We start from the raw sequence: 17,115 nt of genomic DNA on the forward strand, positions 1-17,115 counted from the left end.
CTAATTCTCTCTTCTTCTTTGTGCAGAGATGTGAACGGCTTCTCTTGAACATATACTGTCATGAACTCAGCGTTGGCTTTAGGGAACCTGTTCCTAGTTCTGTAAGTGGCTCTTCACAACACATGCACTGGCATGCAGACACACCCACAAGCACAGGTTACTCTTCTTGGTTGATCTTATTGGTGCAGATTTGGTGCGTTTTTTCTACTTTATTGCAGTTATTAATGTTACAAAGTGTCATCAATATTTCATTCATCCTGTCGTATTTATCCATCTCTTCGGTGCTTGAAGTGGGTGAATACTGTCCGGTACACAAAACCAGCACTTTGTAATTTTACTATTGAGTACTATGAGTACTCTGTTTAGGTAAATCTGTCCAATTCATTATTATGGCCCAGAATTATAATTTCTCAGGGTGCGCTTTGTGACCCATTCTCACAAGAGTCTAGTGTTTGTTTTGTTTATTGTAAAAAAAAAAAAAAAAAAGAAAAGAAATATTGTTCTTGTTATTTTTTGGAAGCATCAGTCAGTTGTTTACACTGACTTCTTACCACATTTGTGTCCTAGAGGACCACATACTGCAGAATAACTAAATAAAATGGACTGTGTGCTTAAAGTTTAAATCATTGTTGGAAATGTTAAGGATAATCTAAATATACAAATTGGCAAAATGTGTAACATAGTCCAGTTTTTAGTTATTTTAATGTGGGATACATATTTATATAAATAAATGATGATGATGATGATGATGAACATCTCTAACATCTTTTAGTAAATACTGAAAACATTCTGGCACTTGTTATTTCCCACTTCACACACTGCGGTTCTCTATTAATTAAGGAACATCTGTCTGTCTGCCGTCCGACTGTCCATACAGGTTTCAAAGTCATCAAAGGCAAGCGTCCTTTGATGGATTTACAAGCGCCATCAAACACTTGCCTATCAAAGGCAAACACCCTTTGATGATTTTGAACAAAGTAAAGGTAGTAGTGTGAAACATCAGCCTGCCTGAAATGATCAGAAGAATAAGGTACCAGTGAAACTGGGATGAGCTGATAAGATACTGGGCCAAATCATTGGATCAGATATAAAAATGTAATATCAGATCCAATCCAAAAATCCTATATATTGCATGCTTCACTATGCACAGCAACAGCATTGTAGCCGAACCATGTTGTGGGCTGTTTATTTCTACGTTATGGGGATATTTGTTACACAGTTGTTGAATCCATCCATCCATCCATCATCTACCGCTCTATCCTCCACCAGAGGGTTATGGGGGGAGCTGTGCCAATCTCATCTGACATAGGGTGATAGGCGGGGTACACCCTGGACAGTTCGCCAGTCCATTGCAGGGCCATACACAGAGAAAAACAACCATTCACTCTCACACTCACACCCATGGTCAATCCAGGGCGTCCAATTTACCTAATCCCCATATTGCATGTTTTTGGACTGTGGGAGGAAGCCGGATAACCCGGAGAAAACCCACGCACAGGAGGGGAGAACATGCAAACTCCATGCAGAAAGGCCCTTGTTACAGCTGGGACTCGAACCCGGGTCTGCTTACGCTTACCACTACACCAACCGTGCAGCCCCAGTAGGAGAATCATGTCTTTGAAATGGATAGCACAAATATGTGGTTAACAGCTTTATAGTTGAAGAGGTCTAAAATGTCTGTTTCACATAGTATCGACTCGAAAAAGTGGCATTGTACCATCCCTACAGAAACGTTACTAATTTCCACTGCCATAAAACAATGTGATCGGTGTGAAGAAAGAAAGACAAAAAGGCAGCGTCACACGGAACAGGCAGGCACCATGCACCAGGTGCCATGCACAAGCGAGCCGCTTCTGCCTCGTCTCACACACAGCGCCCTACTAACAATATCTGGTGAGAGCCTGCTTCACCATGACTGTGAATAAGCTGCAGAGCCGGTCTTTCCAGCTTGTCGGCATTATTAGGAACCGCTTCCGCCCCATCGCACACAGTTTGCTTACTTAGGGCGCTAGTGCCAAGATAAGTACATTCAAAACTTAACTTTATTACTTCAATGGCTAGTTAGTCTTGTCAGACTAAAATGGACCATGTCAACATTTGAATCTGCCTACAAACAAAGCTTGAGCAAACATCAGCACAAACCAGATATCCTGTGCAACGACCTGCGAACATTCCTCTCTGTTATAGGTGCAGTGTGCTACATGATTGGATAAGAAATGCAAAAGATATCTGTAGAAATGTGACAACTATTTTGGTAAAATGCTAGTGTTCCAATTCATATTAACGTTGACAATTTAGCATGTATGTATGTACAGTATATACCATATATGTATGTATATGGTATATACTGTATATATGGTATTTTTTTAATACCAGGTCTGTGCAGAGTGCATGGAACATTTCGAAATGCACTGCAGTAAAACTGGTGGCACTCAATTTGCATAGTGTGCTGATATTTGTTTCTTGATTTAGTTAGGTGTAAATGAATACCTTTTCTGCAATAAATAATTTATTAGTCAGCTCTTGGTAGGGTCATTTATTTTGTGAAATCTTTCAGATATGCTCTTAATGAAGACTTATGCAAATGAGGATATTTTAAAATGGCTGGAACGTTGCCAAATTAGGTTACTGACAATCACAATTACAGTGATTCATGAGTGTTTAAAGACCTTTGAAGGAAGAGACTCTTGAGAAATGTTTGATCAGTAATGCCTAGCACCTAATCTCTTAATAGGGCTGGGCGATATGGCCTAAAATAAGATTTCAGATTTTGTTTTTTTGCACAAAACTTGATTTATGATTTTCCTTTTTTTGCCTTAAGAAATATTCAATGATTAAGAATATATTCAAAACAAGTTTGCAGTCATTTTAACATTTTTACAGGAATGTGAACATGAATGTCCCTTTGGGGTTAAAAATGCAATCAAACACAAACCTGCCTGCAGCCTTTAGTTGCAGTCGCATTTTAACAAAGCTCACATTTTTGCTACTGAGAAGACTGAGTGTTTTAGGACAAACTCTTTGCTGCTTGCTGGTCACAGTAACTTCAGGGTTAAATGTATTCAGGTGGGGTCATCACAGCACTGCTGCATGAAACTGCCCTGACTTTGTTTTATATGCGACACACTAAAATACAGCGGCAGGGTTTGTGATTCAGCTTGCTTTCAGCAGTGCTGTCACTAACTACACCAGACTCCCTCTGTTAAAAACTAAGATTTAAGACATTTCCTTGCTAAATGTTGGCGATTAACCCATATTTTCAGGATTGTTAACTCTTTTCAACTGATCTACATCTGGCATTGTTCGCTTTGATTATTGTGCCTCTTCCTGCGACAGCACTCTGACCAATTAGTGCAGTCTGAAGACGTCACACATAGTATCAGCTCAGCTCACTTGGAACCTCACCTGAGCAGCCACTAAAAATAAGTACCAGGTACTATCACTAATGGAAAAGCAAAAAAAAAAACATACCGTGACAAAGAGAGTTGAGTCGAACTAGTGGAAACAAGAAGACGTGTTTTTTTTTTTGTTTTTTTTTGACAAACCACAAGCTATACTGGCCTGTCAAGTTCATGTTTTGCTCCTGGAACAGAGATGTTTTCTAACCTGCTTTTATTTTAAACCAGGTGCCCAATTACTACAAGATTATTAAGCATCCCATGGACCTGAAGAAGGTGAAGAAGAAGCTGCAGTTACGGAGCTCCCAGCACTACACGTCTGTCCAGGAATTTGTGACCGATATGCGCCTGGTCTTCAACAACTGTGCTCAGTACAATGAGGTGAGCAGCATGAGTCCTTTGCCTGCTTTGGGGAATGGCATCTGCTTGTGTGTCTGCATGAAGACAAGGGTTAGACTGGTAAAGATCCAAGTTAAAGTCACTACCATCAGCACATTCAAAAACTGGTGATGTTTTTAATTATCTAATCAAAGAACTATGTTTACAGCACTGTGCAAAAGTCTAAGGCCACCATTAGATTTGTTTTTGGTTTTTAGCAAAGCTATGATCACTATACAGCTTCTGCAGACTTGAGTGTCAAGTATTTAGTTTGACGTACCCTTAAATGGCCCTAGCTCTCTCAGAACTGGAGTGGAAGCCTAACAAGTTAATGGTAAAGCCTGCACTGGTCCTGCTTTTTCATGTGCACACATATGTCTATTATGTCTATTACACCAGGTTTATTCAAGACATGCTTGAGCATGCATTCCAAAATTCAGATGCCAAAGATTGCTGAATTTGACAGACAAAGCTAGTGGAGCCCTACAATTTAAGCACAGTTATATAAGTTATGGTATCTGTTATGTACCTCTTTAACATGGCCCAACTTGGTAAACCAGTATATTAGTCTACCCTTAGTTGGAACACAGCTTTGTGCAGAAGGGCGTAGGAAGTGGTTCTTATGGCCTTCACGGTTTGTTTGACACTTACTAACACTGTTGGAGGGTGATCCCTTCAAACTGGCTGCAGGAACATTGTCTAAACCCTGTTAACACTGTCAGCATCACAGTTATGAATCAAGAGTACTATTTTTAATGGATGGCTGTGGTCAGTGTTCTTAATTTTTACCTGTCTTCTTTTATCGAGGAATAATGTATTTTGAAGTGTTTGTTATGATGTCATTGAGGGTTTGTCTGTCTGTACTGTCTGGAGCACAGATTATACCCGGTATATGCTCATGTATTGTACCTTACAACCACATGGGGGAGCTACTGTTTAATGAAGAGGTGAACGGTGTCTGGATTGTGAGTCTGACCACACAGAGAGGTTTATAGTGATCATAATGATCTGAGCCTCACAGGATGATTTCCTGTGCTGTTGTTGTGCAACCCAAATTAACAGCAAGCATGGTCCCCACTTGAAAGGCATTTTGGTTAAGTTAGTTTATATGTGTAAATAATATAGTGAAAGACACATCAGCACATTGACACATTGTCATTGTAATGTGATTAGATCAGTAAGATGTAGGTCAGAGTAAGTGGTGGCTCATAAACTAATCAACAACTATATTTGTATGGTTAAGAAATAGTTTTCTCTATAACCGAGTATCACACACTATACACTATGTAACCGAGTACACATATGTGGGAGCTTCTATACACGGAGAACATTCTGCATGAATATCAGTCTGAGCATTAGAGAAAGTTACTTACATAATGTAGAGCCTAACTAAGTCAAGTGGTCCTGTTTAATCCTCCTTGTGTGACAACAAATTTGCCCATTAACCCCCCCAATTTCATGTGGAGTCAGCAGTTTAGAAAGGGTCCATTTGTGTTTTTATATTATGTGCATATCACTTTCTCTTTCACACTCTTGGAAAGGGGGAGGGAGGTTCATGGTATTTCCTTGGATGCAATCTGCAATCTGTTGCTAGTAAATTCTACACACTTTTCAAATGTAAGGGTGGAGTTTTTTTTTTGAGAGTTATCAGTACCAAAAAGCAGTGGATAATTAAAAAAAAAACAAAAAAAAACAACATTTTTTTTCGCTATATTTACGAATTGTTTTGGTTCATTCCTGTAATTTAAATACATTTGTGTAATTAGTGAGTAAACATCTTAGATTGACCTGTTCATATATGTACCACCATATAGACTGTGACATACAAAATGAGCAGCAGAAACATAAACAAGATGATTTATTTATAAATGCTGGATTAATCAATATATTAACAACTAATCCAGTGGTTTCCCATAGCCCATTTAACTATAGTAAAGACCTTTTATATTATAGACCTTTACTTGCTGTTAATTCCTGCAGTAACGACATGGGGCTACACACCACATATGGACGAGCACAGTACTCCTAAGCAGTTTTCTGCTCTGATTATATAACCTGCCTGTACTGTGAACTCTTTTCTTCCCCCGCTGCTTCACTGTCTTTGTTGTAATGTTATTGCCCCTTTTTAGATGTCTCGAATAATCCAGGTTTATGATGAGGAGAAACAGATTAATACACAGGTAAGCCGTTTCAAATAGAGCACAGATGTCCTGACCCCTCCCACTGAGGCTCCAAGAAGTGTGTTTGGCCTTCAGAGATTTGGGCAGTCATGCAGTCTATAGTTGTAAAAATTATATACAAATTGTTTGATAAGTAGGATTCATGTGGACACAAGCACAATACCAACCCACTGCTACAGGTGCTGACTGTTGATCGCTCTTTACTTTACTAATGTAACATTACAACAACTTTTTGATTTCACAATTAATACTTAAATCACTCTTATGCTCTATTTTTGTTTTGTTTATCCAATTGTCTTCAATTGAATGTGTCGTGTGACACATGTCACTCCAATCCACAATCACGCCAAGGGAGTGACTGTGATAAAGGTTGAAAAAGGTTGATTGGGGGAATTTGTAGTCAAAGAGTTCTGTTTCACAAGCTCTCATAGTATTTTGTTCATTTTAGATTCAGTCCTTTTTAAGTGAACAGCTGCACATGTGCTTCAGTCATATTATGTTTTTGATGTTTGAAGCTTTACTTAAGGTTTTTTTTTTTTTCCCCCAAGATTTCTCGTCATGTAAGAGATCTGGTATAAAGGCAGTAGCTTGAGGCGACTGAATGGTCAATGGTTGTTTGAAGGGCCTTAACAGAAGTGCGTTTTGTGTGTCAGGTGTATAAAACTGTTTCCCTGAACAGCATAAAGCAATTTAAACAGCCTGGAAGATTTTTGGAACTATTTGGAACCAGGCTGAAATTTTGTATTAATTGTGTGAGTGCTTCATGGAACCACAGTGGGTCTGGGAGGAAGGATATCTCTGCTCTGTACAACAAGGGTGAGCTGGGGCCACACTGCCACCAGGAGTCTTAACCACATCTAATTTGTCTCCTCATTTTCCTGTTTATCCTCCCCCCACTTCAACCCATTCATTCTTCCTGCTGTTTGGTACTGTCACAACTACTTCATCCATATCACTCCTTACCCCCCTCCTCTCACACCCCCTTCTCCTCCTCCTCATCTGACAGGTGGGATCAGAGATGGCGATAACCGGGAAGGCAGTGAGTCTGTACTTTGAGGAGAAGTTGCAGGAGATGTATCCAGGGCAGAGCTTCCCAGAAATGCCGGAAACGGAGTCCCGTGATGAAAAGGAGAAGGAAAAAGAAAAGGAAAAGGAAAAGGAAGACAATGACACGGACGACTCTGATGATGACTTCCTACAACCCAGACGCAAACGATTAAAAACGGATGAGAAAGTGGTCCATATCAAGTGAGAACCTGCCACTTGGTGAAAAACGGTCTTCCCTGGACAGCCCCCCCCCCACACCCCCCCTTGTGGCAGCAAATGAAAAGGACAATACGCTGTAACAACTGCTTAGTTCATCTGATCCTTTCCTTCTGGAGGAATTGTCGACTACATAAGAAGTCTGCCTTGACCAGAAGGACTAAAACATAGAAGAGCAAAAGTTGCATTCCCTCTTAATTTTATGGACATGCAACTCGCTTGTACAATTTTGAAGTAGGACTTGTTTTGCAGTAGGTAACGTTTGGTTCTTTATCATCCGTTTTCATTTGTAGATTTGTTGTGAAATTGCTTTACAAGACATTTCAATCCAGTGTTCTGTTTAATGTATTATATCTATCCTTTGACATGAAACCTACAAAGTATTTGTATGACTTTGTGGAAATGTTATGTAAATAAGAGAATTTAGCCCACTCAAGCTATTCCTACAGTATAGATGTTTGGTTGCGTCAAAAATAAAACCTGTTCCTGAAATATGTCAGAAAATGTGTGGAGTATTAGTTTTGGGGTTTCAAGTGAGTTCTTAAATGAGCAATTTACCTTAAAACATGTTATCTCACAACACTGGTGGTATTTAGACTGGTATAAATCTCTGGTTTCGCTTATTGAGATGTTCATCTTCAAAATGTCTTATCCCAGTGGTGGTGGTAGTTCTGAGCTTTTCACATCGTTAATAGTCAATGTGGCTAAATATGCTAATGTGCATTAGTTGAGGCCACTTCTTCAGGTCCTCCCATCTCACAATAAATCCAACAGTGTTCAAGTGACACCAAAAGACTAATGTGATTTATATACACAGTACAGCAGTTTGGCAGTGTTGGAGGCAGTTTTACTCATTTTGTTAACCTGCAATTGTATCATATCCTAATCAGAATTGGTGTCAAAGTGACAGGACGACAGGAAGCATGATTCACGCAAAGTATCATAAGGGATAGGAATAAGATGGAGTTTGGCTGCACACAAAGAAGAGAATGTAATCCACCATAATGGATGTCAAGTACAATACAAATGTAATCCATTTAATTTCCCCAAACATTGAATAATTTTGATTGTGTATGATTTGTCAATTTAACCATTTTCTTAACAACTTAACTTTTGAAATTCCTTTGTAATGCTAAGAGTTGTCATTTCCCCATGTTCACTGTGAATCTAAATAAGAATAGTAATTTCCATATACATTTTACCTTATACTTTTAAAAGTAATAGAAACTCTCACTGTATAGATCCTTATTGGCCACTTCCACTATCCTTAGTGCACGCGCTGACGCTCAAGAAAATCGAACGTCAGCGGGTTTGATCAGCAGTCACGTGACGAGTCACAATGGAAAACTCAAGCAAATTTGGAAATAAAACTGCACGAGCAGACGTCAGCGCAGTGAAGCGCTGAGTCATCAGTCTGACCACATTGTCAGCTGACCAGGGGCTCCGTAAATTCCCCAAAGTCATAAGTACTTTCTTCTCTTTGGTCCTGACGCAGGAGTTGAGCGTCTTTTTAATTCCAGGTAAGATGTTACCTTATGTCTCCTTATTAGAGACTGTGTAACAATTAACATTGTTTGGATAACAGCGACGTACTTTAATGACAAAAAAAGAAAGAACGAAGAAGCATCAGTTGCGGTGTGATAAGATTACATTTACATACAAGCGCTGACCTATAGTCTTTCACGGCTTCACACCAAAATGCAGACGCTTGTTGAAGAATGCAGGAGGCCTCGGGACTAATAATGACTGATTTAATAATGCGCTTTAACAAGACGCGTTGATATGTGATGAGGATACGTGACATTTATGTCCGCGTTGGAACAGCACACTGACCAGTCCTGAAGCAAGGAAAATTAACCTTTGCATGGAAACATACCATAGTTTCAAGGTAAGGGCTGTCATTACTGTAGATACTAAACTGTGTGAAGAAAGGTCATTTAATTGTCAACCTTCAGATGCACGAAACACACAGAAGGAAATACATTTATCTGCGAGATATCTGATTCCAAAAAATATCTTATGTAATATAACATATTTCTGATTATTATGATGTAATTGTAACTTTATGTGTCTGTCTCACTGACAGACCTGAACCTGTCATACTTAGTCATCACTAAGATGGAATGCAATTAGAAGATTATTATTAACAAGTTTCTCTTTTGTAAAACAACACTTTCTACATATTTAATATATACGTACCTTAATTAAATGTGTACATGGGATCAAACAAAGAAAGACCGTGCGCATCTTTGAAAAAGTACTTTCTGTAACACTTGATTCATTGAATTAACCCATTGTAGATTTTATTATGTAATACATTATTTATTCACGCGTGTAACTTGATTTGGTTTATTCTATTTGAGATAACTTGACATTTTATCTCACAAAAGCTGCAATAGTGATTTCTTTAAACTGCATGTTCATTGTCTTTACCGTCAGTGATCACAGTTTCATGACAGTTGCATTGCGTTGTTTTTCCCTTTTTCACAGACCGATTCACTTACAAAGAAAAAAGACAAACGGTCACATGTGTTGATACTTCTGCCCACGCATTAGAGCTGATCCTCTTAGAAAAAGAGAAATAATTAATATAGTACAAGCAGTGGAAAAATACATTCAAATCACAAATTTTACTTATTTAATAAATTAACACACAGTTACCAACAGTATTATAATGCTATTATGCAGAATGAAAACATTGTTTTCATGACACACACATTTTTATGCTAATTAGGAATAATTTTTCTATTTTCTTTACTTATTATTATCGTTCTATGTTAATTGTAATAAGAAAATGTTTTTGTAGGCGGAGCCAGCTTTGTTTACGGTCGATAGTGTCTCAGCTCGCGAGATTTGAGTCACGTGGCGTAGTGACGTTTCAGCGCAGCGACCAATCAGCTGCCAGGTGCAGAGCAGACTTCACACTTGTTTCCGTGTTGTTTCTTCAGAGTCTCCGGCTGTTTTTTATTTGTTCTGCGGAGGACTTCACTTTGCCCGGTCAGCAGCTACCCAGGCAAGACATAAGTGTTTTTTTTTATTTTTTTTACTGTGTTAGTTTGTACATTAATGCGCTTCTGACGAGCTGTCGTCGTGTTTTATTCGGTGGTGTTTGCAGTGGCTTGTTAGCCAAAGTCTCTTCAGTTTGCTTTGTTTATTTGTTCCTCGGCTTCTGTCAAGTCAGTATCGCGTAGAAAATGACCGTGTTTATTGTCCTGAATAGAAGTGTATTTTGACTTTATTAAAAACAACACCGCTCTGTGATGTAATCAGCAGAATGTGGACCTAAACGGGCTATTTTTGTGTCGTTTACGATAACCTTTGACCCAGATCTGACCGCGTGAACTGGACATCTGCGTGTGGTTGAGTTTTGTCCTGACATCAGGATCAAGTGATCGACAGGACCTCTGCAAATTGTTTTTTTAAAGTGTCCTAACTATTGGTTTCATTATCAGTTTGTTGTTGTTTTGTTCATATAATGCAGAACATGTTGTACAATTTGGATCTGAGTTTCTCAAACTTCCATATACGATGTCTTCTAATGTTTGGTCACAGATCTGTGTTGTCACAGAGACAAACAAACCACAACATATTCACATTTAAAATTCTGCAATAGAAGAACTTTAACCAGTTAGTCGTTTATCAAAATAGGTGTCAGTTCATTAAGTAGTCAGTTAATCAATCAGTAATTGATTAATTGTTGCAGCTATAACAATACAAATAAACTAGAGTGATGAAACTGCCGCCTTTGGGATTGTCTTCAGAAGGAATTGAATGGAAAATCAGCAACTTTACGTCAATCAGTAAGTTCTGATGTGTTATCCTGAAGCAGCAGTGGATCAGTGGTGTATGAAGAAGCTCGGAAACTCCTTGTTTTTGCTATGTATTGTGTTTATTTTAACATGTTCATATTAGTAATGAACTGGTTGATTACTGAAGCTTTTCTCTCCGGCAGACTATGCGGACAGACGGAGTGCTCACCCGGCATGCCTTTGGATGGACTGATAACGGAAACTTCACCACTATCTGCCCTAACGGTTCCAAATGGGTTTGGGATGGGCTTGGGGAATGTGCCCAGGATTCAAGGGATATGGCCAGCGTCTACCTGGGCCTCCTGTCCATCCTCTGCTTCATGATGTCCTTACTGCCGTACGTGTGTTTGTCATTCTCCGCTGTTTCTCAAGGGCGTTTTTCTATCTTTATTTAGATGTTGTGTGTGATTGTTTTTGTTGTGTTTGCAGACAGTACTATAGCTCGTGCAAAAATGGGAATATGGACAAAGCCCTTTCAATATGGTTCCTGTTACTGTGGTTGGGAGGTGACTCCTGCAACCTGGTGGGCTCCTTCTTGGCGGACCAGCTGCCACTTCAGGTGACTTGTAGTGACCTCGCTCATGTTCTTAAACTTTTTCCTCTCAAAGAACAAACATTCATTTAATCTGTATATCATTTCTTAATCAAAATAAGAATACTTTTCCATTAGCTGTTATTCAAACTAGATATAATATCATGTAGGGTTTTGTTATTTAACAAATTGCCTTGTTGTCAGAGCCATTGTCACCTCATTATTGTTTGTGTCTTGATCAATGACTGAGGTAATTAATTCTAAGGCGACACATAATGATGCAAATATCTTTTCCATGGCAAAGTAAATCAATCATTCCTTCTCCTCTGACTTGTGACATGTTTGCTTCTCCCTTTCATCCAGACATACACAGCGATTTATTACGTTGTGGCGGACTTACTGATGCTGGGCATGTACTTTTACTACAAACTGGGGAACAGAGGGCTTCAAAGTAAGTGTTTTGGTTCGAACTCTTTCTGTTTAATCATAGCTACTTGAGCAGACTTGTTCTATCAGTGCTGATAACCAGTGTTTCAGCACAAGTCCAGACAGAAGAAGAGTGTTATTCCATGTTCGCTGTAATGATGTCATCACATGTCTCATGTTGTTGTGACACATTTTGTCCACCTTTGACACAGTAACCCCCCTGTCAGTGGGAATACAGAAATATCCTTCCCAGAGTTATCCTTCCCAGTATTAATAAATAAACTCAGGTGCTGTCTCTTCCCCAGGAAGGGGAGTTGTGCACATGGTGGGTGCAGCCTGTATCCTGGGATTTACTACAAACCTCATCCACCTTGCCGGGCCAGCCGCTCAACAGGAAGTGATTCCCTCTGAGTTCAGAAGTCGCACGTTGCTCTCCACCGCTGACGTCCACCCATTCAAGGTAAGTCATGTTTGTTTGTTTGATGGGTCGCCTAAAAGACGAGAAGCACTTATTTTTGCCTTAAATATCATGTCTCTGTCACTTCAGGCTTTCACCTTTAAAGAGATTTTTGGTTTCTCTATCGGCTCAGTGTCGTCAGTCCTGTACCTGTCTTCCAGAGTCCCACAGATGTACACTAACGTGAGTATGACTCTCTGTGCTTTAGCACCAACTGCTGCATACTGGAGGTGGTAGACACTGACTGAAGCTAATGCTATTATATTACTGTCTCATGTTTAAAAGTTTTCTATTTTCACCTTTTATGTTATGTCAGTAAAAGTTAGCGTCAATCAAGTTTAGATCGTTTGGTGTCAACGTGGTAAATGGACATTGTGTCAGGAGTCCATGTTATCTAATCTAAGCTGATAAGGTGACTAATAGAAAGTTGTGTTTTTGGAGTATATTTAAAAATGCACTGAATTGAAAACAGTTTATTGAAGTGAAAGGCAAAATTCAGCACACCTGAAAATCATGCAGGTGAAAATGCAAATGAAAATAATCCCCTGTCAAGGTGAAGGGTGCTTTCTTCTCCGTAGTCTCACATGACATTACACTACACGACAGCTGTCTAAGACATCTTGTATTGCCTCCCCCCTCCCTCACTTTTCCTCCGCTCTTGTCTTTTCTCCCCACAGTTCAAGAGGAAGTCGACAGAGGGAGTATCTTACTTTCTGTTTGCGCTAGTCATCTTGGGAAACAGCACATATGGCCTGAGTGTGCTAATGAAGAATCCTGATCAGGGTCAAGGCGAGAAAAGCTACATCATCCATCACCTGCCATGGCTCATTGGCAGCCTCGGCACCCTCTCTTTAGATGTCATCGTATCCTTTTTAGGAAAAAAAAGCACTGCTTCTGCTGCCAGGCATCTGTATTCTCTGTAATCCCATGTACGTGCTACATTTCAGGCAGTGCTGAGTCGTTGGAGAGGGCAGTTCATCAGAAGGGTTAAGGTCTCGTGACTGTGTGTGGAAACATGACGCTCAGTTTCAAAGGTCCAAACACTCCCAGGGAATCAGGCTTGTCAGCAAAGACCTACACTAGTGGCCCCCAGAGGCCCCGTGTCTCTCTGTGAACTTCAGTTGCTTCACGTTTTGTTTGCAGTGAAGGTGTAGATCATGCATATACAGTAGATGTAACATGATGATGATAATGATGAGGAGGAGTTCTAGTTTTCTGTGGATTCCCTCTCAAAAGTAGTGAGAAAAAACTTTAGTGAACATCTGGTTGTGATCTGATTATATATACAGTATTAAGCTATTGGGGGATCTGAGGTCAAACACATTTGAACTGGCCGGCGCGTTCAAAATGAAAGAAAATTGATTCAACTGGAAGCCAAAAAAATAGTGGTTCTGCTTTGTGAACCGTGACATCATCAGTGAGCATGTCATAATCTGGGTTATGAAGACGAGCGGGAAATAGAGGAAGTATGGAGATTTTGCTGTGTTTACTTCTGCATGAGAAACGCAGAGTAACGTCCTCCCACTTTGGTTCCTCTTAAACTGGTGTGAACACGGGCTGGTTAGCCAGAAAGCATCAAGGTTCTGAGGCTCTAGAACAGCTCCAGAGCCAGAACCAGAACCATGTCTCTCTGAAAGCACTAAATGTAGGATACAACCTAGTTTTAATTCAAGCTCCAGTTCAGAACCTCTTTGACCGCCTGTGTGTTAGACAGAGAGAGACAATGAAGCAGTGCTGTCATCTGATCTGTATTTCTACAGTATTTTGGTTAGCTATCAATTGTATATCTGTATTTTAACACAGACTACAACTCTTAGAGAGCACAGTTTGTAGGGAGGACTGTTGGAGAGCTGATCAGTGCTGACACGCTTAGGTCGCTGTATCCACTCTGGCTCGATGGAATATTTCATATTTCGTAAATTAAGGACAATCTTATTGGCCATTCAGGAAGGACTGGATTGCTGTTGGTAGAGTGTGTATTTTCAATATGTTCATGTTACGAAAGGAGACAAAGTTGTGATTCACACTTCACACTGTGTACAGCATGATTTTGTCGACAGACGCCAAAACAAAACAGTTAAACTGAGATAGAGAAAGTCGTGTGGAGCTTAATCAGCATTGTGTGAACACATTGACAAAGGTTTGAATGACACAACCATTTATTCATATTTAAAAGTTACGCATTGCATTTGCGAGTTACAAAAGAACATTTGTTCCGCAGTAGCTGCAGGACAGTGTTTTTCCATTTCACAGCCTCCTTCCCAGGTTTTCTGTTGATTTCCTTGACACCGCGGCTCAGATCTCCTTCCAGTTCATAATTTACCGCAAAGCAGCGATGCAGGCGGACGGCAGCCATGATGAGACGGCGCCTCTGATAGGGACCTAAACATCAACCTAAACCAACACGCTGCTGGTGCGCTGGTGGGAGGAGAGCACTCGCTTTCAGTGAGCCGTCATAATCACATCACAAGAACACAAAGTCAAAATGATCTTCATTTTATAGTTTTATTTATTCTGCTTTTATTACAATGTTTACATTGTGTTTTTAAAAGTTGCAAAGTTCAGCTGCAGTGATGTGATTTACACTGCTCTCAAAGTGGCAGCCCCTCAAGTTTATACCTTTTAGTTTCTGGTGTTTTTAAGGGCAGCAAAACAAGTGATTGTCGTTTGTGTTGAATATTTCAGGAAATGATTGCATCGGCAAGCATCAACAAATGTAATGCTCAACTGAAGGTTTTATGACCGTCTTTTGTTTTTAAAGATGCATTTTGAACAACGGTACAGGCTAAACTCACTATGGAGCATTTCCTGTAGCCAATTCAATCACTACAGATGTCACAGGGACTGTTTAATCATTTTAACTTGAACTTGATGTTCTTTTCAGGACGGTTGCTCACATTCACTAAGTTCATAAAAGTACTGTACTGAACATCACTTTACCTCATTTAGCAAACATACAGATTATTAGATGTGTATTTTATCGACCATCTTTTGAGATTTCCACTTAAGTAATAGATTTTTAAAGGGACGGTTGAGGATTTCAGGTGTCGGACATGAGTTTAAACTCATGTCAACCTGTTCTCCTCCTGATTTTAGGTCACAGAAAACCAGTTCACACTTGGGTTTCTCTAAAATCATGACATTAATTCTGACATTCTTTTTAAGAGGCAAAAAAAGGCAAAAATAAACCTTTATAAGAAGCCTGACCTTATTAGGTCAGATTTTATTTACAGGGTTTCATCTTTTAGTTTTTTGGACTGTCAGTAATGTCTTATTGGAAAAGAGCAGATGTTCTGTAACTTTGTAAGAGAAAAAAAAGTGTAAATACATGTAAACCAAGTGCTACAATCAAAGTAAGTATTTTTTAGCATTTGTATTTTTTGTGAATGTTATTGCTCTTGTTATTTGTTATGATACAATTAATTTTTTCTTCCCCCCCCATACACTCAACCATTTTTTTTTTTTGCACTGTTGATAAAAAGTTGTATTACTTGACACAGACTTTCACAAGATTGTTAAATTTTCAAACTTTCATTTTCACAATTTTTGCATGTTTTGAAGCCTTAGCTTGTTTTTGTACTTGGGGGAAATGTTAAATATGTTTGGTGGGTCAGTGGACTGTGAACATTAAACAAATGAATAACTCTTTAATTCTGCGTGATGTCTTAATTCAGCTATTTCAGGGCTGGCCCACTTTTTCTTCATTTACTTGCTCTGATTTATGAATTTGATCCAACTGCTCCTCTTTGGAAAAGAAACCCGTTCCCTCCCCAACAGTTTACTCTCTTCACCTCCCACTTTTTAGAAACGCAGCAGAGGTCAAGGCCTGCTCTTGGCCTTGATGTTGACATTTGGCTCTTTGGCCCTCGCTGACCTTAACCCCCAGCCTCTGTGTTTGACCTGCTCCTGGGAGGCCTTGATAGATAGTCATGTAGTTTTTCTTCATTAGCAGAATCACACATGGCCTCTCAGAAGCACCAACCTCCCTCATCATTCACACACACATTTTTTAACATAATGCAATCACAAACACTCAAATTAGTAAGGGGCCACCCACAAAGGAAGAAAGGTCATTACTGATAATATCAAGAGTGTGTGTGTGTGTGTGTGTGTGTGTGGTTGTTACACTGTGGTTGTGCAACAGTGGCAGAGAGATTGTTAAGCGTGTTGGGGGAGTTCGCTCGTAGGAAGAGGCTGTGATAGAAAACATACATCCATCACTCGGGATGAACAAGAACCTGTTTATAAACACTCTACACTGGGAATTTCTTAATGAGATGATTCCAGTTATACGGAATCATTACTAGTGGGGGGAAGGTGAGGGGAGACCGTTGTCCAGTTTTAAATCCTGCATGGCAGATGTGTGATATTTGCAATTTCCCTTCACCGACATACTGTACATGACCACACACATATATTACATATTATGCCATTTTCTCAATTTTATTCCCACTACATGTCAATGGGTCATTTCTTCCTGACACAATTTTGAGCATTTGCAGGGGGAAAAAAAAAGGGAAAGCACTCTAAAGTGCACATGAACAGCAACTGTCTTGTTTGAAAGGTTCTGTTTACTTTGTGTGTGTGTGTGTGTGTGTGTGTGTGCGTGCGTTTTTTTGTGTGTTTGTGTGTCGAGTCTGGGCTGCAGTCGTCATGACAAAAAGTGATAGCT

At 39.6% G+C, this 17,115-nt stretch overlaps 2 protein-coding genes across 8 annotated transcripts in view; both read left to right on the top strand.

Moving 5' to 3' along the window:
* The window catches only part of trim33 (tripartite motif containing 33), a 32,915-nt gene extending 25,202 nt beyond the window's left edge, over nt 1-7,713 (top strand). For 2 of the 4 annotated variants that reach the window (XM_058642696.1, XM_058642698.1), the window contains 4 exons: nt 27-101; nt 3,627-3,779; nt 5,906-5,956; nt 6,963-7,713. In XM_058642696.1, the coding sequence (XP_058498679.1) occupies nt 27-101; nt 3,627-3,779; nt 5,906-5,956; nt 6,963-7,208 (525 nt within the window). In that variant the 3' untranslated portion in view covers nt 7,209-7,713. The remainder of the gene's footprint in view (nt 1-26; nt 102-3,626; nt 3,780-5,905; nt 5,957-6,962) is intronic. The other 2 variants (XM_058642697.1, XM_058642699.1) reach the window with 1 other exon arrangement.
* A 900-nt stretch (nt 7,714-8,613) lies between these two features.
* On the top strand, nt 8,614-16,094 carry slc66a1 (solute carrier family 66 member 1). Of its 4 annotated transcripts, none has more exons than XM_058644117.1 (9): nt 8,614-8,739; nt 10,168-10,232; nt 11,172-11,365; nt 11,458-11,587; nt 11,924-12,011; nt 12,292-12,446; nt 12,534-12,626; nt 13,121-13,306; nt 14,743-16,094. In XM_058644117.1, exons 3-9 carry the CDS (start codon nt 11,175-11,177, stop codon nt 14,827-14,829), a joined length of 930 nt encoding a protein of 309 aa, XP_058500100.1. In that variant the 5' UTR covers nt 8,614-8,739; nt 10,168-10,232; nt 11,172-11,174; the 3' UTR covers nt 14,830-16,094. The 4 variants fall into 4 exon arrangements, with proteins under 4 accessions (XP_058500100.1, XP_058500101.1, XP_058500098.1 ...); XM_058644116.1 differs by lacking the exon at nt 8,614-8,739 and adding an exon at nt 8,781-9,107; XM_058644118.1 differs by lacking the exon at nt 10,168-10,232.
* Nucleotides 16,095-17,115: the final 1,021 nt, after the last annotated feature.

Source organism: Solea solea, chromosome 11, assembly GCF_958295425.1.
Source record: "Solea solea chromosome 11, fSolSol10.1, whole genome shotgun sequence".
Classification (NCBI taxonomy): domain Eukaryota; kingdom Metazoa; phylum Chordata; class Actinopteri; order Pleuronectiformes; family Soleidae; genus Solea; species Solea solea.

Coding starts and splice junctions, on each gene's coding strand:
- slc66a1 (XM_058644115.1), top strand. CDS start 9,084: ATGGAAACATACCATAGTTTCAAG. Junction 9,108..11,171: donor AAACATACCATAGTTTCAAG/GTAAGGGCTGTC, acceptor TCTCTCCGGCAG/ACTATGCGGACAGACGGAGT. Junction 12,012..12,291: donor GGGGAACAGAGGGCTTCAAA/GTAAGTGTTTTG, acceptor TCTCTTCCCCAG/GAAGGGGAGTTGTGCACATG.